Source organism: Haliaeetus albicilla, chromosome 3 (assembly GCF_947461875.1).
Source record: "Haliaeetus albicilla chromosome 3, bHalAlb1.1, whole genome shotgun sequence".
NCBI classification, from domain to species: Eukaryota; Metazoa; Chordata; class Aves; order Accipitriformes; family Accipitridae; genus Haliaeetus; species Haliaeetus albicilla.
Genome location: NC_091485.1, coordinates 67,311,240 through 67,333,901, shown reverse-complemented (window position 1 = coordinate 67,333,901; position 22,662 = coordinate 67,311,240). Strand labels below are relative to the sequence as shown.

Below are 22,662 nucleotides of genomic sequence, written 5' to 3'. Positions count from 1 at the left end.
TTCAGGATTCTACTGCTTTCCAGCATACACTTAGAGTTAATTTTTTAAATATTCTTATAAATGTGTTGTAAATTTTCGTTAAACAATACTAGTTATCCCACTCAACCTTTTTTTTTAATACCATAATAGGAAGAGAAGGGTGACAACTGTTGATTTCACGTGTTTTATATTTGTGCATCAATCCAAAATACAACATCTTTCAATATAAATTTGGGGTCTTTTTTTTTAACTCAATGTATATACTTAGCTTTCTTGTTCAGAGCGATTGTGATAATTTTTCTTTAACTATAGTCTTAATTTTCAGTACTGAAGATACATGATCTAAAGCAAGACAAACTGAAGAATGTTTTCAGTAATATCTTTCCAAAAATGTCATAAGAACTTTAAAAATAAGTATAACCACACTTGTTAATGAAAATACTATTTTTAATATAAACTTACTTTCCTTTGCAGTACCCGTTCTGCCATTAACTGGAATACTGGTTCTTCCATATCTCTCATTAAGTGGTAAAAAATAAATACAAATGTGAGGTTTTTACACTCTAAACCCACTATTTTTTGAGTGGATGGTAACAGCTTTGCATGGTTTCACAAGTACACAAATTAATAGATACTATACTGACTGCACAAAAGCTGAAGGGCAATGCACTATTAATTGCAGACCTTTTTCAGTTATTTACCTTAGTACAATACATTTGAGATTTGGTCTATTTGCACATGCAAGCATGATCCCTGTACTAAGAAAAAGTGATAGAAGATGACAACAGCTTTACTGAAAGCAACTGCTTCAGCTAACTGAAGAAAAGAGAGCCCAATGGAAGCTAAATTTAAAAAAAAAAAAAAATTCTAGGTCAAGATATTTTTTTTTGCTTGTGTGAGGGAAAATTATTTACACGAAATGTGAACTTTGCAACTATGTGAGAAATCATCATTAAGATGCCTATGGAAAAGAAATGGTTGGCTTACTTGCTGCCTGGTTAGAATCACAAAATATCTTTGATCTATAAAAATAACTACTCTGATTATTACTTAGGAATATCTGGCTAGCCTTGCATAGTTAAAAATATCATGTAAGAATGTTTTTGAGATTTTGTGTATATATATATATATATGTAATACAAAGTATTTTATAATAATTTTACTGACACTCCATACGTCATCAGATCTTTGTATTATTCCACCAGTTGTTTCCATAAACTGATTTAGATTCCAGAATGTTTCCCACGTTTGCTTTATTCAAAGCATGATATGACTTTATGCCTCTTTCTGAAAAGATGTTTTGAAGTTTTCCTTTATTTTCGGTTTATTTGAAAGTCAGGTATTTTGTATTTCAGCCATCTAGTTGTTAGTGTATGCCTTCTAAATTCATATTTATTCCTTCCATGAAATTAATATAGGAACCCTTCCATGAAATTAATATAGGAACAAATGCTAGGAGTCTGAAAAGATGCACTATTTTTAATACCTTAACACCTTTTCACCTTTTCCCTGTAACTGTTGTATGCCATGTGAACTTTTGACGGGTGTGAAGTGATAATGTTTTTCACCTCTTCTGTGATGTCTGGAGATACACTACTGGTGTGAAATACAAAAAATATACCCATATAACCACATTTAAAGAGTTTTTAATCCTACTAAATTTTATTTTTGTAGAGGAGGATTCTTCATTTTATTGGCAATAAAAAGTACAAATTTTACTTAATGTCTGAAGTTTTATTTTTGTGATAAGCGCATAATACTATTTCTATGCATTTCCTCCATTTTTTTCCCTTTAAGCCAAGTTTGAACTGTTTGTCACTTGTGGCGGGGCTGGAGACCCTCTTAGCGTTGAGTGGTAAGACTGGAGTGCAGCACAAACAGCAGGACACTAGGTGGTGGTAGGACAGAACCTCTGTGGTGTTGGCCATTCCCACTTGCATACATTTTGGAGGCGTGTAACTCCTTTTTGAGATGTCAGGACAAGAGAAAAATACTATACTGACATATACTGATATACTCTGAGTTACTTACAGTTTATAGAACAACCTTTGATTCATATTTATTTAAGTGAACTAGAGAATTTATAACTTGCAGAAGTCTAGGGGATCGTCAGGCAAAACTTAGCATGAGAAAAGTTTTTTATTTTTGCTGGCAGAAACATTTCAATGTGTGGTTTCAATTAGCTTGCTTGCTTAAGCTCAGGGAAGAAATTAAAATGAGAAAGGATGCAAACTGGGGAACAATCATTAATTTGCACTAACATTTGACTTCTTGTCAATTAATGGTTTTGTGAACTTGGAAGTAAAGTGAGAGGAACAATTGCAAAATACATAATTTGATTTACAAGACTGAGCAATTAATGGAAAGCCAGGCCCAAAATCCTGCTGGGGTTGTGGTTGACAGATTCTCCTGAGCAGCAAAAGGCCTTCCAGGTTTGAATCTGGAAGTGAATAGATTGAATCATTAACTCATTATGGGCAGTTTTATTAACCTTTTCTTTGGCGTTAAGAAAGAGGGAAGGCACCCACTGAAAATATCTGGCAAATGTACACATGCTTATAGAATAATTGAAGTTACTTTTTTCAATGTTTAGTATTTCATCTGAGGAATTTTAGCAAAGGTTATTCTTCACTGATCTTAATACTTTTATGATATATAGTAATTTAGGAAGGAATGCAAACTTTGGTAATTCTCAGTCTACCTATAGAGACTGGTAATAAATATTTTTAAAGAGGCAGCTCTAGTTCTGTGTGCAGGTTAGCGTATATGCTGATTAGTAAAATGAAGATTTTGTCGCAAATACTGTTCAAATAAGTTACGTTTTCAAAAATAGGCAAGTTGGTTCTATAGTGCTACAAAAATATGTGATGATAGACTTGAAATTTCAGGTATAAATAAACTTTGCTTTAAAACTTTGATGATTTCCTGTATTTATCCAGAGCCTGTGTTGGCAAAGCTCTCTTACATGCAAAACTTACTGCAAAATCATGACTGCAGTGAAGTGTTATTTGTTGGGTAGATTAAAAAAAAAACAAAACAAACAAACCAATAACAACAAAAACCCCAAACCCCAACAACAAACCCCTTAGAGCTATTCTAACCTAATGTAGAACTAATTTAGATAAATGTTACAAGTAATTTCTTTTGGCGGTAATGGCAGCTGACTTGAGCAGTTGTCCCCTCACTGCCTGTTTGCGCCCTGCACTGCCTGCTTCCTTGAGCTTCTTATTAAAGACGTTTTTGAAGGTGAATGGTGAAGTTGATTAGGGAAAACGCTTGTCGTCCCTCTGGGTTATTTTGTCTTTTAACATGAATCTGTTCCCATACCCTGTAAAACATGCATTGTGTTGAATACTACTTGTGCCAATATTGATGCAGGGGGAAATAAAGGGTTTAAGGGTAGGGGCGACTGTGTAAACTCTTATAAGCAATGCTACCATTAAGTATCTAATCTCAGTCTCAGAAAGGGCTTTTCTGATGTTTATTTTATACACACTGTATACAACAATTTGCATTGCTCTAAGAATACACAGTCTGATGTATTTAAGGCACAGAAAAAAAGGGAAAATAACTACAGAAAAAACTTACTAAGCTTACAGTCCTATTTTCAAAATGCAAGGAAAATTTGTAGATAGATTTTTATTCCCCTTGTCCCCCCAGTTTATTAACAGAATTTGTATGGGTTGCTCTGGAGGGGGAAAAAAATCCCCACATAATAGAACATCTAGAAAGCTATTTCATTCTGGTATAAATTAATAGTGATTTTAATCCCACGTGCTAAATATTACTTAAAACTAAGATTTCATGGGTTGGCTGCTTTTCTTTTTTAAAAAAAACCCAGTGCCTAAAATTAGAAATCCTGGAGTGATTAATCCTGTGTAAACATAAGTGCACGTGTCATTCTATTGTCAAGTTGCTTATATTCCCACAGCTAAGATGGTTAAAAATGTGGTGAATGTGTCGTTTAATCTAAACAGTGTTTTGGCATGGCTTGTCTTTTTATTTTAGTCTTTTGCTGCACTTCACTGTGGGTCTGACTGTGAATTTTTCAGTGCTGCTTTGACGTTAATGCACATGTATTTGTAAGAAGATTGTTTGTTATTTTGCAGGCCCACCTTCAACCCTCCCTCTAAGCACTCAAACCTCTAGTGGCAGCTCCACTCTTTCCAAGAAGAGACCACCTCCCCCACCCCCAGGACACAAAAGAACCCTCTCTGACCCACCAAGCCCACTACCTCATGGACCCCAGAATAAGGGCCCAATTCCTTGGGGTGAGTTTTGAAATGCAAAACAAAAGGGCAGGGGAAAACCTTTATGATGGATGATATATGATCTTTGGTTTCTTTTACCTGATGCTTGCTTTCCAATGATTGCAGCTTGATGTAACGTCAGCTCAGATAAATCAACAGTTCTATCTTCTGTCACTCTAGCTTCCAGGCTTCTGTATCTGAGTCTCGCTTGAGAAAACTGAAAATATTCCACACTCCCCTGGGGCCCAATTCAATCTCCTCTGCTGCCTCCCTCTCTCTACCCTAGCTGCCCAGGCTGCCCTCACCTCAGCCCCCTCATCTCCTGCATCTACTTTGCATCTGCTTCCTCACCCCTGCTCCTGTTCTGACCAGCTCGTTAATCTAGATGGATCTTGATTTGGGGCAGATAGACCTCGATGAACCTGTGTAGTTCTCCTGATTGCCAGAAGAGCTTGTCTCCTTGGGCTCTGTGCCAAATCCCTCCTGTAAAGTGTTCGCACCTAGCTGGTGGGGATGTGTTGTCTTAATATGTTTTCGGGTTTTGTGATGTTGTCTGTACATATACAAAGACTGATAGGTTTGCATCCTTCTACCTGCAGCAGTTATACAGAAACAGCACTTTTTTTTTAACAGGATACGTTTTTGACAAACTTTTTGGAAACTGTTTTCCAGACTACTCAAATTCTTCCTCTTTTCAATAAACATTGCTTTATGCAGTCAACTCCTAGTAGCTGTAAATCTCAGGCCCGTGTGATGTTCTATAATTTTAGTCTTGGGGGCAAGATTTCCATAAATCTGTAAACTTTTGAGCTGGAATCCAATACTTACATAGGGGGGTCATCCATACACTACTTATGTCTTAGGAGTATCCTCTCTCTGTTCCAATATAAACATGAAATTACTAGTCCAAAAAAAAAAAAAAAAAAAAAAAAAAAAATTGCAAGCCCAAAAGCACCATTTTTTTTTTCTCAGCAAATTGAGTTAACTGTGGTAAATCATGGAGTACTTGTGTGTAGAATATGTAATTTAATCTAGGATTTAATATGAAGAGAAGTACAGAGACCAATGAAAGGCAAAGTCTTTTTCTCAAGGAATACAAATAATGGCAATCTTTTCAGTTCTCTACTCTTCACATGTCTGGGATATGGAAAAAATGTTTCCTATGTTGTGGAGTCTAACAGCCTTGTACTATTTCAGAGGTAGTAAAGACATTTTGAAGAACTTGGGCTTTAAAAATTTTACAAAAGCTCAAATATTTAAGTCCAAAACAGTACCTAAAATACCATATACTAGAATACTATATAATGCAACACTATTAGAATGAAAAGTGTGGTAGGAACAGATGCTGAGCTAGTGCTAACTTTTCTTTTAAAATATTAGACAACAGATAAAGGCAAAGGAAAATGTGGGAAAGGTCCAGGTATGGAGTTGAAGAACCTTATAGCAGCAGAAGACCTTTTCAAAGCAGGGCCAGAGAAGAACATTGTATATTCTGTCTCTTCCCTGCTCTACAGTGCAGACTAAACTTCCATGGATGGAAGAGGGGCCTCTTCTCCCCTTTTTCGTAGCTGAGGTCTGAACAAAAACTTGTTTCAAAGTCCATTTGGATTTTAAGCAAGTATTAAGTTTTGTGTTTATAAAAGAGGGAGTTCCTTGTATCTGCCTTTGTGGTTTTGGTTTAAGAATATTGTCAAATGTTCACTGCTTTCCCTTTCAGAAGCTTTTTTCTGTGCTGTTACATTTCTTGTTATGTTGAATTTCAGCATTTGTTTTCTAATCTGTGCATTAGTTGAAGTTTCAAGCAGAGCAATCCTTAGCTTATATCTAAGCAAATTAAGTTCCTATTCAAAGATGTTCTAAAAATGTCATTTAGATTATTTTGGATTTCCATAGCAACCATGAGAGCTTTTTCCTTGCTTTATCCATAGGATCTATATGTGAAGGGTTTGCTGTTTGTCTTACCTTTTTTCTTCTTTTTTTACTTTTAAATGTAAAGATTTTTAGCAAGGTTCAGCATGAGCCTTTTCTGCTGTTTCATTTAGACTTCAATGCACTAAGAATGGTGTCTAGGCAGATACATCATTCTTTTGCCTGGGAAGTATTTTGTGTTCTTGGATCGTTAACTGTCACTTTACATCTATTTCAGTAACAGAATTTACTAATGGCTGTTGAAGTGGGTTCTAAGATTGTTTAGATGTGCTGTAATAGAAGAGGGAAGGGGGAATGATAAAGGCACTAAACCAACATAGTATAATTGTACCTTGGGAATGGTGATGGCTCATGAAAGAGGAGCCTTCTGCTGAAGGAGCTCAGAAACACTTGGGTTTGGATATTGCTGCCTTTTGACAGAATTGAGCATACCCAGGATCTTTTCTTTACTAATGGTTAATATTCAGGTTATGGTAACTTTTACTGACTTAGTCACGGAATCAGTAAAGGCTATTCTTTATGTAGGATAAAATACCAATCCTTAGAAATCTGATGTTTTGTGAATAAAATCAAACTCAGGGCAGTTTTAAGACGATGTGCGTCATAAAGTAAAATGTAAACATCTACAATAAATTTATTTGATACTGGCCTGCAGGGTCTCCTTCTATTCAGAGAAAATTGAAACACGATATTCAAAACAAATGCCCCGCAGCAGTAACTCAACAATGTCACTAAATCTTTCCTTGCCAGCAGATGTGAGCTACCAGTGAGTTGTTTTAAAATGTGTTGTATGAAAGGTCAAGTTGGATTATTATGGTCCCTGCTGCTTTTTCAGTTGCAAAATCATTAATAAAGAATGATCTTCAAAATCTTTAGACATGTCGTATAGAGGATAATTGGAAGAATGTGTACTTCGCTTTAAGTTGCACCCTCTGCTGATTATTTTTAAGTTATCCTAATGATTTTTTCTTTAATTGTGCTTTTTTCACCTCAGGTAATGATTTGGGCCCACCTTCAACTAAGGCTGCAAACAAGTTTGAGGGCATGTCTCAGCAGTCAAGGTAAAATCTGTGTGTATGAAGGCAAAGATGAAAATTTATGTAAACATAACTAATTTGGAAATTAGAAAAAAATTGTCTTTCATATGAATAAAAATCCAGGCTATGCTTCTTCATTAGTTTTCTGCATGCCTTACTGCCATACAAATACTTTGGCTTCATTGAGCCTCCTACGCTTTGTTCATAGCTGTCCATACACAATTCATCCTTTCAGCAGGATGGACAGAACGACTTGTACCAGAATCTATCTACTGCTCCTACAGAAGTGTTCTCTGAGCTGGGGAATGTTGCCTCAGACTGCAGTCCAGCAGGACAAAAGTTTTATTTTCATGTCTCCTGGCATTTCATTTTATCTGTTTCAGTGTGAGGTCTCATGCCTTTAGCTGCAGAAGTGTCACTCGGTACAGGTTGGCATCGAAGATAGCTCTATAAGAGAGAGAATTAATCTCAGTCTTCCAGCTTAACTGTTTTCCAGTCTGTCGAGCTTATGTGCTGATACAGTCTGTAGTAACACAAACTGCTTTTAGCTCGTAGTTCATCAGGTCAGTACATTACAAGTGTCTTTTTCAATAACTGAAGTAGTAAGGATAGCCATACATTCCTGTCACTTCATTACTCCTTTATCAGTGTTGTGATTCCAAGCTCCTGAGGTTCAAAGCATGGTAATTCTAATAAATGTGTGCCTCAGGCAACATGACAGAGACCTTGCATGACCACAAGTGTGCGTGATCAGGCCATGACTGGAGATGGATGTGTAACGTCAAACAAATCACGGTAGAAGATGTGTAGGTAGAGTTTCTGGACACTCCTCAGTCTGTGATCTGCCTTGTCAGGACAGGCAGTGGACGTGGTGTTGGTAGCACAGCTGACTTGCTGTGTTTGCTGAACCCAACCAGGTGGCACTGGATATTCAGGGAAAAAGTGGCAATGTTCTTCAGCACAACGAGCTGGCGCCATACTTGATACTTGTAAGACAAGGGTAAAAGTGTGATACTCGTGCTTGATGACATTAGATAAAGGCCGAGGTAATTACTTATTGAATCAAGATTGAGCTTGGTTGTTCTTTCAGTTTTGTGTCATGATATATTTTGACTATTTAAAAAAACCCTAGGAATAAGATAAAAGTGTTTCATCATACTTGTTTTGAAACATTAGCTTCAGAGACAAGTAACACCAGAATCAAGGCTGTCGATGCAGAAGACTCTGCTCCGTTGAACATATTCTGGCAACTTCCTCACTCATTCTTCTTTTTACTTGTTTTTTGAGTAATTATTTTTAGGTGATTATTTATTTTTTATTGTTTGATTTTTATGCCTTAAATCAATTGGCTTTCTTCTTCTACAGTCATTTTCTATAAAAGTGACTTGGGTGTGGTTTTGGTGGAAGAAATTTGGTGGTTTTTTGTTGAAGCTTGTAGTATGTTTTGCTCTCACGTGCCATGTTTGCAAATTTGAGCCATCCTGGCGTTAATTCTGAAAAAAATTGTCTACAACAGAAAGCATAGATGGAAAGTTCTTGCAATATGCAACCATCTCAGATTTTTATGTTATAATTAAATTACTTGCAACTGTCCTCCTTGTATTGTTGCTTACCACTATGAGTAACTAACACAGCTGTAACACGGGTTGACAGTGTTATTTTCCCACAATCATCAGTATTTCCTTGGAGTAGCAGAGACTTTGTCTCCTAATGCAGCTGCCATTTGTGTGTAATACAAGATCATACTCGTGCGGTAGGCTACAAAGCATAGGCTCAGTCCTAGAAAACTTCAAACCACTGACATAGGCTCAGTCCTAGAAAACTTCAAACCACTGACACAAAGGACATACTATGTTTTTGAATGATTCAGTATAGTTACTTTAAAGACCAAATTTTCCTTAATGATCAGCATCTGCCTGCTGAGCTGGTCTTTCAGCTTCACCTATTTTCAGAGTACATTTTTGCACATACCATAGTTCATGGAATAAATGTACCCTGTAGCATAAAAGCTGCGTGGGGTTTGTATGTCTTTTTCTCTGCAAAAGCAGTTCATTCTTAATAGTGTTTTGAGTTTTGGGATTGATCCACAGACAAGATGACAAGTTGGTTATACAAAAGAAACAAAATAAATGGGGATTTTTTTAGATTATAGATGTGTAGAGGGGAAAAAAAAAAGGAAAAGAAAAAGTATATAATTGTTGTAAGCACTAATAATTCTCTTCTGTTGATTTAGCACTGGGACTGCAAAGACTGCACTTGGCCCTAGAGTTCTTCCCAAACTACCTCAAAAAGGTAAGTGTTCTTTTTGTGGGTATTCCCATAATGATATCTTCTAAATGTGTGTGAAAATAGATACTTGTTTTAAATATATGAATCTTTTCAGCATTATTTCTAAAATGGCACAAACCATGAAACTTCAGCAAAACTAAAAGGATTTTGGAAGATTGAGAAGGTTTTTATTAAACTAAAAAAATAGTTAGATCTATGGAACATAAGGAAGAAAGAAAAAAAAAATCATAAACTAACTGAAGCTGGAAGAGACCTCAAGAGATCAGCTGGTCCAATCTACCACTCAGAGCAGGGCTAACTTTTTGACATGAGAGCAGGTTGCTCAAGGCCATATCCAGTTGCATTTTGAGTATCTCCGTGGATAATCTCTCTGGGCTCCCACTACTTTGACCACTCTCGTTGGTAAAGTCTTTTTTCTTCCTAATATCCATCAGTCCAATTTCTTGATGCCCTTGAGGTGTGTTGTGTTCATTGCCACGTTTTGGTGATCAGGGTTGTTGTCCGTATAAATACTCTGAAAAGAATCAGGTACTGTTACATGCTTGCTTATATATTGGTGACGAACTCGCTGAGACCATCATCCCAGTGAATGCCTTATGGCCCTTTCTTTTTAGAAACACTTTTTTCTAGTCTCTCTTTAAACTCATACAGCAGGTTTTATATAGTTTTTTGAATTATCGCAGCAGTTGACTATAAAGTTGAAAGTAGACCTACTTTCTAGCTCAGTCTGATACAGAATCTATCAAAAATACACTATATCTTTATGAGTGGGTGATCACTATAGAGCCTGAAGATCAGGAAGTTATGCCTGTCCAAACTTCTGAAGCTAGAAGACTGAAATTGAGAATGCAAATCATTTTAACAGAAAATACAAATGTGAAATTTCAACTTTATTAAATTACAATTATTATGGTATCATCTTTTGAAAGACACACCAATGACACAATGGGGTACCACTGCAAAGGAAGTCAATGCTTCCTTGATTTAAAATGATATAGGTGAAAATTTAAGATGGGCTCAATCAAAGCACTTTGATAAGGGCTACTAGCAGTTTTTTCATATCATTTACTTAAGCCTCAAACCAATGTGGGTGATCAGTGCTTGTACATTTGCTACTAGATAAGTCTAGGAGACAAAGCCATATACAAGTATCAACACAGACATTTTTTTAAATGAGGTATCTGATAGTAGCTATACAATTTCTTTAATGGAAATTATGCACAGTTTTCCTTTTTTGCTATAAATAACCATAAATATAACATGGAAGTGTTATTGCAGTAGGTGATACCCAAATCGAGTATTGTTGCTTTCATAGTAAAATGTCAGGCCATCTTTTTGGCTGGTATTACATGATACTAAAGCAATGCTGAATACAATAGGAAATTATTGCTTCTAGTCAAGATGTGTTTCTTTCATCGTGGGTTGTAACTTTTTTCTCTTCTGTCCCCTTCATCTGCTTTAATACAGAGTTGTTTGGTTTAGGGGTTTGGTTTTGTCTTTAGGGTAGATCTCAGTCAAGTTTTCTTAGGGAACTTAGCAGTAGAATGAATGCATGACACGGACAAAAACCTATTTCAAAAGCTATTTTCAGTTTCCTTCCATAAAACCTGCAAAATATGCTCGTTTAATACTTCTAATCTTTACTAAATTGTAAATATTTACAATTTTTTTATTAGTTTTAGTTTGAATGTCTATTATACCCTTTATTCTATGCACTGTATAGACATGCATGCTCACTCGCTCTCTTCTTTAAGATTTTACAAGTACTAATCCTGAGACTCAGTGGGTTTTTTGTATGGAGTTCAACTGTGTATATTAATAATTGGCATTAAAGAGAATTTCCATTGCAGTCACATCAGTGGGTTTGATAGGTTGTTTTGCAAAATACATCTTTTCGTATACTTATTTTTTGGTTTAGGCCCAAAAAGCAATCACTTTATTTCACCTCAAGTAGTTAATCTATAAATTGACACCAAGTAGCTGTTGGATTAAGCACTTGTGGGCTCCAGTAGGAGCAATGAAATGAGATCTCAGTGAAAGAGGGTTAAAGTAAAGACTTATTACCTGGCATTTGTCATAGACTAGGAGGACATATGGACAGTTATCAGGACTCAGTTAACATGTGGTCATTGCACAATTACTGTTCTGATATGTGCCTAAGTTCTTTAATATTAAGATGAGATTGTGAAAAACCATTGTTATGTTCTTTTGTTTTAGTGGCACTAAGAAAAATAGAAACCAGTCATCATCTTTCAATAGATAAATCCCATCAGCACACGGAAATCTTTCAGAAGCCCTCACTGTCCATCGATATACCACAGAAGCCACAACCTGGAGACTTGCCCCCAAAGCCTCTGCCTCTTGAATTAACTCAGAAACCTCAAGTGGGAGATTTACCCCCAAAGCCTGGAGAACTACCCCCAAAGCCTCAGCTAGGAGACTTGCCACCAAAACCACAACTTGGAGACTTACCTCCAAAGCCGCAAATGAAGGACCTTCCTCCAAAACCTCAGCTAGGAGAGCTGTTGGCTAAATCTCAAGGTGGAGAAGCATCACCGAAGCCTCAGCCCCCAGAGGCAAATCAAAAATCTCACTCCTTAGATCTTTCTCCAAACGTACAATCTAGAGACACCGTCCAAAGGCAAGCATCTGAAGAGTCTAATGACATAACACATACCCTGCCAGAAACCCCTGTGCCACTTCCCAGGAAAATAAATATGGTAGGTATTATTCCAGCTAGTTGAAATTATCCATGGAAGGCTTTGAAGTTACTGTAGGACTATCTGTGCAAAAAAACCAAAACCCACCCTTGAGCTATACACACAAAACAACATAACTTTATGGGCTAGGATGGTGAATGAGGAGGTCTTTTTGTGCTCCCAAGCAGCTTCAGCAAATGCTGGGGGTTTACAAGGCCTCTTGTATGCTGAAACAAATGCTAGCAACATAAAACAATAGTCTTGGGAGCATGACAGTGTATTTAGATTTATTAGGGAACTTGGGCAATTTTATCTGTGCCAGTCATACTTCTGAACTGATTGCTAGTTTTCTTTGCTGTCTTTGCTCACTGCTTTGTGTGCCTTAGATTACTAGAATATTTATGTATTTGATTTTTGTATCTTTAAGAAGGAATGTTAGCACCTATTGTCAGTAGATAAATTTAAAGTCAACTGTGACAAACTAGTAAATGTTCCTGTCATGAGTATTTAATGTCGATGTATTTAAGTGGTTAACAAAGGTTCAGATATATTTCTGAAGTGGCAAAATTGACATTGCTGGATGGTGTGTAGTAGCAGAACTACAACTATAACTCAATTCCAAGTCTCCTTGTTCAACCCCCAATTCATCTTGCTGTTCATCTGGCTAACCAGTGCAATTTCCATCCAACAGAGGATTCTTCATGCATATGTATATTGAAATAATTTTATGAAACTCCAAAGCTCTCTTAAGATTTTCATCATTAAGGATACATCAAAAAGGAGAGGGTTTTGCTTGTCAAATTGGCTATGCAAAGCGCTTATGTAAAAAGAAATAAGACTTCTGTTCTTGTAGTCAAAGAACACTCTTTCTCTGAAGCCATCACTCTGCTTGGCTTCTCTCATGGACTTGTCTGTAAGCTCCTACCTGACTGAGAACGACAGGGTTGTTGCTTGGGCTTCCTGAGTGTTCTGGAGAAGAAATAAAATAGTACAGAGATCTGATCAAAAGGTGTCTGCAACTACGATTTGTTTATTTAAGTACTTTTAAATATAAGCCGACAAATAATGCTGGACATTCTCAGCTATTTGTCACTTTAATGAAGAAGGAAAGAAAGGAAATAGTGGATTAGTTGTTTGGTTTGGTTTTTTTAAACTTTCACTTTATACAGAAAAATTCTGAGGAAGAATTCAGTGCTCTCCAAATTCAGCCATTTTCATATGTGCAGTAAACTAAATAGTTCCGCTGTTTTACAGTGATCAAAATTGTGATGTATCTGATAATTACTTTCCAGTTTTCTACACATTGTTGCATGCACACGTGTATCTCTTCTTGTTCGCTGCAGTCTTTTTTGCTCAAGTAATAATGTGCAGGAATTCCTCTTAAATGTATCTTGCCTCCATTTTCATCCTCTGGCTCTATCTTCTCCGCACAAACTGGTGAAATGCTACATCACAGTGCAACCGTAAGACCCATGACAGCAGCCAGTAGTACTTGTGGGTACTTCACTCTTGGGTTTGACTATTTAGCCACTAAATAGATGAGCACAAATTTATTGGAACTTTTAGAAAATCAATTGTTCAGAATTATTAGGTAAAAATACCGAAGCTGTTAATATGTAAGGAGTTGAAAGGATATTTTTAGAAAAATGAAACTTGCTCTGAGTGCTTCTAAAATAATACTGAGCACTTGAGTGTTCTTTTGTGAGTTTTATATAAAGGAGACAAAACTATTTCTTTTTAAACAAAAAAAATGTTGAACGTAAATAAGAACATGGAGGGATTATTAATGACCACAGCAGCTGATTATTATTCAGTCTTAAGCATTAAAGTCTCTTTTTAATAAGTACTAATATTGGATACAAGGAGTTGGGGGTGGGCTGGGTGATATTTGGGTTATAGTTGCAGATTACATTTCCTGTAATTGCTTCTATTTCTTTACACATCGGTGCCCCAAACTGTATTCTGGAAAATATATAGTCTCTTCAGATCCATCCTTTTTTAAACCTTCCCAAGATTAAATACACCTCATATGTGAATTATTTTTTTTACTGCTCTCCTAAGTGAAAGAAATAGAATATTCAAATGTCATCTGTGGTACTAATCAGAAGGAACCAGGAGCAATTTCCATCATTTTTCATGTGTTCTTACAAGCTAAGTTGCATGCAGCTCTCTAAGTTTAGAGGAATTTAACTTTCCTTAGTCTTTTTATTCAATGAGACAAGTTTTATCTGGCAGAAGTAGTTATTTCCCTTCATCACCAGGGTATTGATTGGAAGTGTTCTTAGTTTGTAAAGGTCCTCTGGAGTTGAAAGCTGGGACTGGCCCCAAATACCCATTAATATTGAATTCCAATCCCTAGTGATAGTTGCGAGTTTTGTTCAAATTACATGAATTTGTTTAAAAAAGAGAGAAAGCATTCTTTGAAGTAACTTCTTGCTGCAGCAAATCCTTGCTGTAAAAAATCCTTTGATCTCTCATGAACTTCACTTCAGGTATTTCTGTTCATTTGTCTTACGTTGTTGTGCAACTGCTTTGTCCCTTAGATCCCTCTAGAATTGTTATTTTTCTGTACCTTGAGTTTAGTATGAACGTTCTTTGCTGTGTGTCTGTTCTGCTGTTCATCTGCAGGGATTTTTATTTTTTTTTGCCAAGACCTGGAGGTATTTTAAGTGGGTAGGTAATAGCAAAGAGAAGGCTCCCTAGGAAGTTTCCTCTGTGAAGTTACTTTTGGCTCAAATTCCTCTAAACCTGCTGACTTTTTCCTTCATAGCCCTTCTGCTTCTCATCTCTTTGTGCTCTTGTTTTTTTGCATTCTTGTTATCTGACTACTTCTGTTCAAAGAAGGAAATGTAGTTTTTGAAGTGTGGGTATGAAAATACAGGAATATAAAGTAGCAGGATTGTTTTGCTGTGAATATTGCTTCCTTACTCTATTTGGAAATAATTTAAAGCATTTTCCCTGCCGTGAGAAACATATGTTCAGGGAGGAGTCCATGGCTCAGGCTTTTTCATATGAATTATCAGTATGCAGCAAAGTATGACCTAGAAAATACTTGGCCTCAGAATGGTAGAGCTGCGAGAATATCTATTGTGAACTATCATCACAGAATAGCACTGCCACCTGAAATTAAGATTCTTTTGGTAAGAAATTGCTAATATTCTGGATGAGCAAATCACTCAAAAAATAATTTCCAGTCCTATAAGCAGATCTGAAATGAAAGGATACTGTATTTTTGCACTAGATCCAAACCCAAAACTGTAAGGAATACTGGGAATTCAGTGCAGAATTTTCCTCAGCCCTTACCTCTCTTGTAACATTGAGAGGAGACTGGATTTCGTTTTCTGTTCATGGTAGGTTCTTTAATGAAGTATGTATTAAAGGAAAAAGAGGGTGTTTGCGGACTGGAACAACGTAAAGACATTATTTATATCTTCTTTACTGGAGGAAGCATAGGTTACTTAAGCCATGCACTACATGTTAAAGTCTCTTGTGAGTTCTGAATCTTAAGAAAAAGAAAACCTACACCTGTGTAGGTAATTTTTCGTTCTGGGTTTTTTTTTAATAACATTGTTGAAGCAGAGTTTTTTGATTTTATGTACCTGATTGCAGTGAAAGCAATTTGGTAGTCTTTACCTTCTTGTAAAATAAAACATAACTAAAAGGCAAAATTGATATCATATGTATGGTTTTGCTGTTCCTCGTGTCCTTCGTCTAAAACTTCATTCTATTTTTAGGGGAAAAACAAAGTTAGGCGAGTGAAGACCATTTATGACTGTCAGGCAGATAATGATGATGAGCTCACGTTTGTTGAAGGAGAAGTAATTATTGTAACCGGTGAAGAGGACCAAGAGTGGTGGGTATGTATCTTTTCCTTTTATAGTTTGACATAACTTCTGTATGACTTTCCTTTAAAAGCCTCTTTTTCCAAATTTGAGGAGTTTCTTGTTATTTTGGTTTGTGGGTGGTGTTTTTTTATTTTGTTTGGTTTTTTTCCTGAGCTAACATCCAGCCCTTAAACTCATATGAGAGGAGGTCCCCTTTCTCTGGTAAGGTCTGTCTCTTCCTGGGAGTCTGCTAGAACCGTCCTGACTAGGTTTGACTTTATTGCTGGCTCATAACAACACGTACTTATATATGTCACTCTTTGGAATGCACACCAGCCTTTCATTAAATGAAGAAGTGGTGATTTTTACTCCATTTAGCATGCTTACACCCTTCATGAAAAATGAGATATGTAATTATCTTCAGTTCACCAGAAATGTTAAGTTATACCTACAGGGGTTGCAGGAAGTCTGAAAAACTATTTATAATTGGTGCTGTGAGCTGATGGTTTTCCTCCTTAAATGAGAGGTAGTTAATATTTTCTTTCCCTTCTTTCCTCCTGTGCCATTGGTTTGTATCATACTCCCCCCTACCCTGGACTGCATATTGTCTTTGGTTCTTGAGTGCCAACACCAGGTTTTTTTTTCAACCCCACTTGAAGGCTCCAACCCTCCCTAGGCACTCTACTTCTTGCCTCCAAAACCCTGCTACATCATACTTGGCTGCCTAAGAATTATTACTGGGGAAAATGAGACGGATTTCATTTTGATTAAAACAAATTCTTACAGCAATGCTGCCTATGATTTCCTAATCTAAGTGCAGTGCAACCCTTGCTGTTTTGGTTCTAGCTACACAGTTTCCTCTCACTCATGATTTAAGTGTGGAAGATTTTCAACTGAGAAGATGGTATCAAAAGAGCAATGCCCAGTGAAAAGCTGGTGTATCAACCATATCATCCAGTCCCTGATTATGGTTGTATTAGTTGCTGAATCTGTTTTGTGAAGTGGCTTTTTAAAATCCCTGGGTACACGCCTGACAAGTTCCATGAAGTGCTCCAGCTTGAGTGTATCTGAGAAGGGAAACGAAGGCTGTTGACTCATATGCTTCAAAAATTTGGCTCTACAGGAGGAAATGGCCAGCCCTGCATGTTTCCCCTTCCCATTTTGTTAGCTTGTGGAAGAGGAAGGAGGTACACTATTATTCTGAAAGTAGTGAGCAGCACTGTAGCTGATAGTTGTTTATAATTATACATTTTAAACAAGTGAAGTTCATATAGAAGGAGCCCTTTAAAGTTGCTTGGCTATTTCTTTATAAATTATTATCATGCAAATCGTAAGAAGTTGTACATGAAGGATACTTAAATGATACTGTGATTTCTTATAAACACTAGTTTGCACATAAATCATTAGGAATCATCCTAATTCAATGAGAAAATAGCTGGGCCTTTATCACTTTTAAGTGAAGCATGCAGATTATCATAAGTAACTTAACAACTGTAGCAGACATTTCCCTTAAGTGAGATGTTTAGGATTTAGTCAGTTAACTAAGATGAACGGGTTTGAAAGACGTAGACTAACTTGCAGTAGCAAGATACATCAGGCAAGAAAACAAGGCTTCTGTTTTGGTGAGATTCTTGAAATTCAGTGATCTATGTAGCTCTTTTAGGTTTCCATATTCAATTGTAGTTGTTTAGTTCTGTTTGGATTTAGTTGGCTTAATTTGTCTTACTTATAACATGTTTGTATGGTTTTACTTTGTTCCATTATGCAAATTCAAATATTAACTAAGGTCTGCTTTAAACTGTCCAAGAACTTGCAAATGCTCTGTAGGATCCACGCAGTTCTGCTGCTTTTGAATGAAGTAAATGCAGTCTATGAACTCTATGTGTACACGTACACACACACACACATATATATGTACGTTTTTCTCCTGTGTTGCAGATTGGCCACATCGAAGGACAGCCAGAGAGGAAAGGGGTCTTTCCAGTGTCCTTTGTGCACATTCTGTCAGACTAGAAAAAACAAACAAACAAAAAATCCTAAACTTGAGCATTGCACATTCTTCATGCAAGACGGGCTTTTTAGCAAAAGCGAACGCTGCTGCCTCCCTGTAATCCTGTGCACAGTTGTATATATAGCTGCTGTTACAAATTAAGAATTCATTTAAGTTTCACCTCATGAGGTTGAATTATATGTATTGTAAATATACTGTGTTATTCTGCCTTTGCCAGTATTATGGTAGCCTTGGAACCTGGCACGCCTTATTGGGTTCGTTGAAGCCATCCTTGGCATCTAGCACTTACATCTCTGTTTATGCTGTTAAAAATACGTATGAACTGCCAGCTTTCCAAACATAGGTGGTCTCCGTCAACCATGTAACTGTACAGAAATGACTGTTCCTAATAACTCGGTATTTTCAATATACAATTAGCATAAAGTTAGAATGAGTGAATGGTTTCGGACAATTTAAAAATCAGTCTGCAGTTTATAAGTGTATGCAGTTTACAGCTATGAAACCCACTTCGGTATTTATTTAATATAGTGCTCAGTTAAGTGTAATTATGAAGACAAATATTCACTGACTTTACAGATAACAGTAATGTTTTATGGTGTGCATACAGCATTTCATGTTTATATTATGTGGACCTATGCCAAACTGTGATTGCAGTTCCCCTGTGATATTACCTCACTATAAAAAGTTACAAATTTATTTCATTCGAAAACTTATTTTAATGAAAATTAGTCATATTGTTCTTTAGTAGATATATGTGAAATTTGCTGGTTTCTTTCACTGAATTCTTAGTAACCAAGGACTTCTAGAAAATGTTAACTGTTGACATTATGCATGCATTTAGACGCTTACTTGAAACCTGCCTTTGTACAAAAGTAGTACTGTAGTCATATAGCTACATTTGAGGAAAAGAACATTTTAACTTAATTGCTATTCAGATTAATGTGAGCTTGCAACAGTATTTGTTTATAGCTAAATTGGCTCTTTGCAAAATGATTTTGTGGGGTTTTTTTCCCTCTGTCTTCAACCTTGCTAAAAGTTAGTTACCTAAAATAAAATTTCTTAAGTGGTGATATAAGGATAAATTTAAATTATTTTTAATTGCTCTAAAAAGTGGAAGTTAAGATGACCTCTCATGCATTCGATCAGGCTGTTAATGATAGAACTGAGATCACAAGTATCAGGCTGGTTTTAGTAGAGCTCACTAAACTGTGAGTGTAATAGTCTTAATTCAAAGCACCAAGTAACAGGTATACTGTTATGAAGCTAATTTCTAAGAAAATCTTTGGAAGGCTGCATTTGACCTGAGGTTTCGTGAAAGTTGGTATAAAGTTGCATTGCCAGAAAACACTTAAATGTATTACTGGAAAGTTTCATTTCCTATGTCACTTTAAACATCATTTTTTAACTTCTGAAACATAATGAAGTTATGTTTTTCCCATAGTTTGTCTGTAGCAGGTTCCATGACTTTCATATGTAGTTTTGTATTACTTGCTTTAAATGTTTTTTTGGCTTCAGTACCTAGTACTGCTATTTCAAAGCAGATTGTCTTGGCTGCATGGAAAGATTTTCATTTCATAAAAGCACATCTCAGACTTTCTGAGGGCTTTCATTTTTAATTCAGTTCTACAAGACTGTAGTCAGTGAATATTTAATTCTGTTTGTGGTTAATATAGAAACAAATATCAGTCTAAACCCCACATGGAAAAAATGCAAAATATTTATCAACTGTTAATGGTTTTATCATTTATAACAAAAGTTTATTTAAAAAAAAATAATTACGCAATGAGCAAGCAAGCCTGCTGGCATCTAATCTTCAGTATTACCAGCTCCAGTATTTCAGACTTTATTCTGTTTTTTATGGAAAGGAAGTCAGGTTTAGCATTTACTTAGCATTCCATTTTATCCATTACTACAATGTTTTAAGTTGCATTAAAGAACAAAACCTATTCACTTTTGTGGTCAATTGTATTTTTAAGTGATCTTGAAATAAACTGATAAAAGCAAATCATATAAAGAAAACCTAGGCATGTAAAATTATGTAGAGTCAAATGTCTATTCTTTTCTACGCTCTTTAAAATAGTATACATATGCATTTTATAAAATTAAATGAGTTCCATCGGGAACAATAGTTCTGTTTATTCTGGCTTATTGTGGGTCATAAGAAATCTGAAAATGTATGATATTGATTGAGTTTAAGTACAGTATTATATTTGAACTCAGTGAGCCACTGTCTACAATTTTGTATATGACATAGTATTTGGAAAGTCGAAATCTTTATGGAAAATTAGCTGATAAGGGGTTGGGGGGAGGGGCAGGGGAAGGTGCCCCCAGAGGGGGAAGTATGCTCTGCAGATGATGTCTTATTTACTGTTGAACAACAGTTGCTATTTATTTTTTTATTACATAGTACATCAACGTGTACAGAAATCGGATCTGGTCATGCCACTAGTTAAAATCTTGACTTCTCATTGAATGTTAAGGTAAAACATCAGTACACATGTCTATTCACATGTATTTAATGTGACAGTTTTTGAGTACTGTATGTGTTAATTTCTACTTTTTTAATATTTAAAATTGCTTTTAAATAAATGTATTCAGTTGATCCCAGATATCTGAACAAGGCCCTTTTGTCAACTGGAGTATCTTCTAGGGAGAAAGTCTGGATTCCAAACAGGTAGAATTAAAACACTTGAAATGTTTTCTCTGGAATATAAAGCACCCCTTATATAATGCAATTAAATGTGTATCTCTAACAGCTGTTAAATATGGATGCAATTGCCTTTATCTGGAAAACTTTACTTACTAAAGTTAGCATCAAAACACTTATTTTGTCCATGAGTTTCGATTGCTTTCTCTCTGGCTCTAGTAGGCTCTACAGAAAGCCAGCCTGGTGTGTCTTGTTTTCTACATCTGGCCCTTCGGGTTGAAAAGAACTGCTCAGCGTGGCCCTCTGTCCTGTATACGGCCTTCCTCTGTCTGTGGGCAGGTCTACCAAACCCGACAGCAGCTCTCAAACCAACTCGAGCAGTACTGACCTTTCCTGGATGGAGTGATTTATTGCTTACAATTTCAGTTCTGACCCAGGTTGCAGAGGTTGTTTTTCCCCTCCCTAACTCGGTTCTTCAAAGTTTCTCATTTAAGACCTGTTCCCATCAAAACTGCTCCAAAAAGAACAAGCCACTTGAAATTGCTAGAAAGCAATGAGAACATCCTTTAGCCAGAGGAAAAGTTGGAATGTGGAATTCTCAGATCTGGTTTGTATCAAAAACAGTGACTGCAACAGCACAGGACTCAGGAGACCACTGTGGTAGGGTAGCTTTTCGAACACTGAATTGTAGTGCAGGCATAGCCTGGGTTGATCATAGAATATTCTGCTCTGTTAGTTTTGGGCTTTTAAATTTACATAGGCTAAACATATGGCATGAGGGGTGTGTGAAATGTGGACGTGGGGCAGGGGAAGCAGTCTGGTTAAATATTCTGCTCTTGCTCAGTTTCTACCTTGTCACAATATTTCAGATAACAGCATTCAGAGATCCATTGATTCCAATATCCTTAGTTCTCTGTCCTACTTGTATTACTTATTCTTTAGTGACATGTATTGATTTCCTTTTCAAAGTCAAAATTGAGGTGGATATCTTGTACGCTGTTTGGAGCAGAAGAGACCAAGACAAATGCATGCCCAGAGAACTCCCTTTCTTGTTCAAAGTTTCAGTCTGCTTACCCTTCTCCTGGCAAACTTAAAGCTCATGGTTGAACAGAAGACTGACTGGTAATCAAAACCAGTGAACGTGGTGCAAATCTTAAATACAAATGAGTGAAACTCAGAATTGCTCCCCACTGCCCAACAAAACCCCAAATGCTCCAACCCTATAAATATGATTTGTTTTCAGATGCTTCTCCCCTCCCCAGACTCAGTAGTCCTGTGTGACAGTTCACCAGAGCATCAACAAAAAACAACTTTACTTTCCTCACACTCTACCCTGTTGTTATAATTTCATAACCCTTCTACGGCAAGAAACCAGAATGTGACAGAGGAGCAAAAGTAAATAAAGTTCAGCTTCAGACCTTAAATTCTTACAGACAACTTATCAACTTAGTCGTGAGTTTAAGGCTTTTGGGGGTGTTTTTATGAGACACTTTAGCCCTTGTAAAACACAGCTGGAGGCTTTTCAGATGGATACAGAATGCACACAGGACTGTAAGATGTTTTTGTCTATATAGCTGCAAGCCAAAAATTTTCTTATCTAATACAAACTATTTCAAGTTGTCTTAATGATACTTTTAGGGCTATAATACATAACATGATTTACAGCTCAGGCATCTGCTGAGAGAGTGGTCAAGTTTCTTCTTGAGATAAGCTAAGTGCTGTTTGTCAACTTGTACTTAAGCTTACGCCCCCCCGCCCCGTGCTGCAGCGTGCACAAAACCTGTGAGTCTTGACTAGTTCTTGTCAGCTGCTGTTCAAGTAACACTAAGAACGATAGTACAGGCTTTGCCTTGTTCCTCTGTAAATTACAGAACAGATCCTCTTGTCTACAGTGAGGCGGATGTCTGCTCTCGTAATTTTTATAATAGCAGGGGCAGGGGACAAACAATTTTTGACAGCTGTCACATCTGCTAACCATGTCAGAGCAGAGGAGAAGC

General features: G+C 36.5%; 1 protein-coding gene across 4 annotated transcripts in view; it reads left to right on the top strand.

Annotated features, from left to right (window-relative positions):
• The window catches only part of ASAP1 (ArfGAP with SH3 domain, ankyrin repeat and PH domain 1), a 191,726-nt gene extending 170,882 nt beyond the window's left edge, over window positions 1-20,844 (top strand). For 3 of the 4 annotated variants that reach the window (XM_069780064.1, XM_069780063.1, XM_069780065.1), the window contains 6 exons: window positions 4,089-4,250; window positions 7,153-7,219; window positions 9,429-9,487; window positions 11,702-12,204; window positions 15,918-16,040; window positions 17,946-20,844. In XM_069780064.1, coding sequence (XP_069636165.1) covers window positions 4,089-4,250; window positions 7,153-7,219; window positions 9,429-9,487; window positions 11,702-12,204; window positions 15,918-16,040; window positions 17,946-18,020 — 989 coding nt within the window. In that variant the 3' untranslated portion in view covers window positions 18,021-20,844. The remainder of the gene's footprint in view (window positions 1-4,088; window positions 4,251-7,152; window positions 7,220-9,428; window positions 9,488-11,701; window positions 12,205-15,917; window positions 16,041-17,945) is intronic. The other variant, XM_069780066.1, reaches the window with a different exon arrangement.
• The last annotated feature ends 1,818 nt before the right edge of the window (window positions 20,845-22,662 follow it).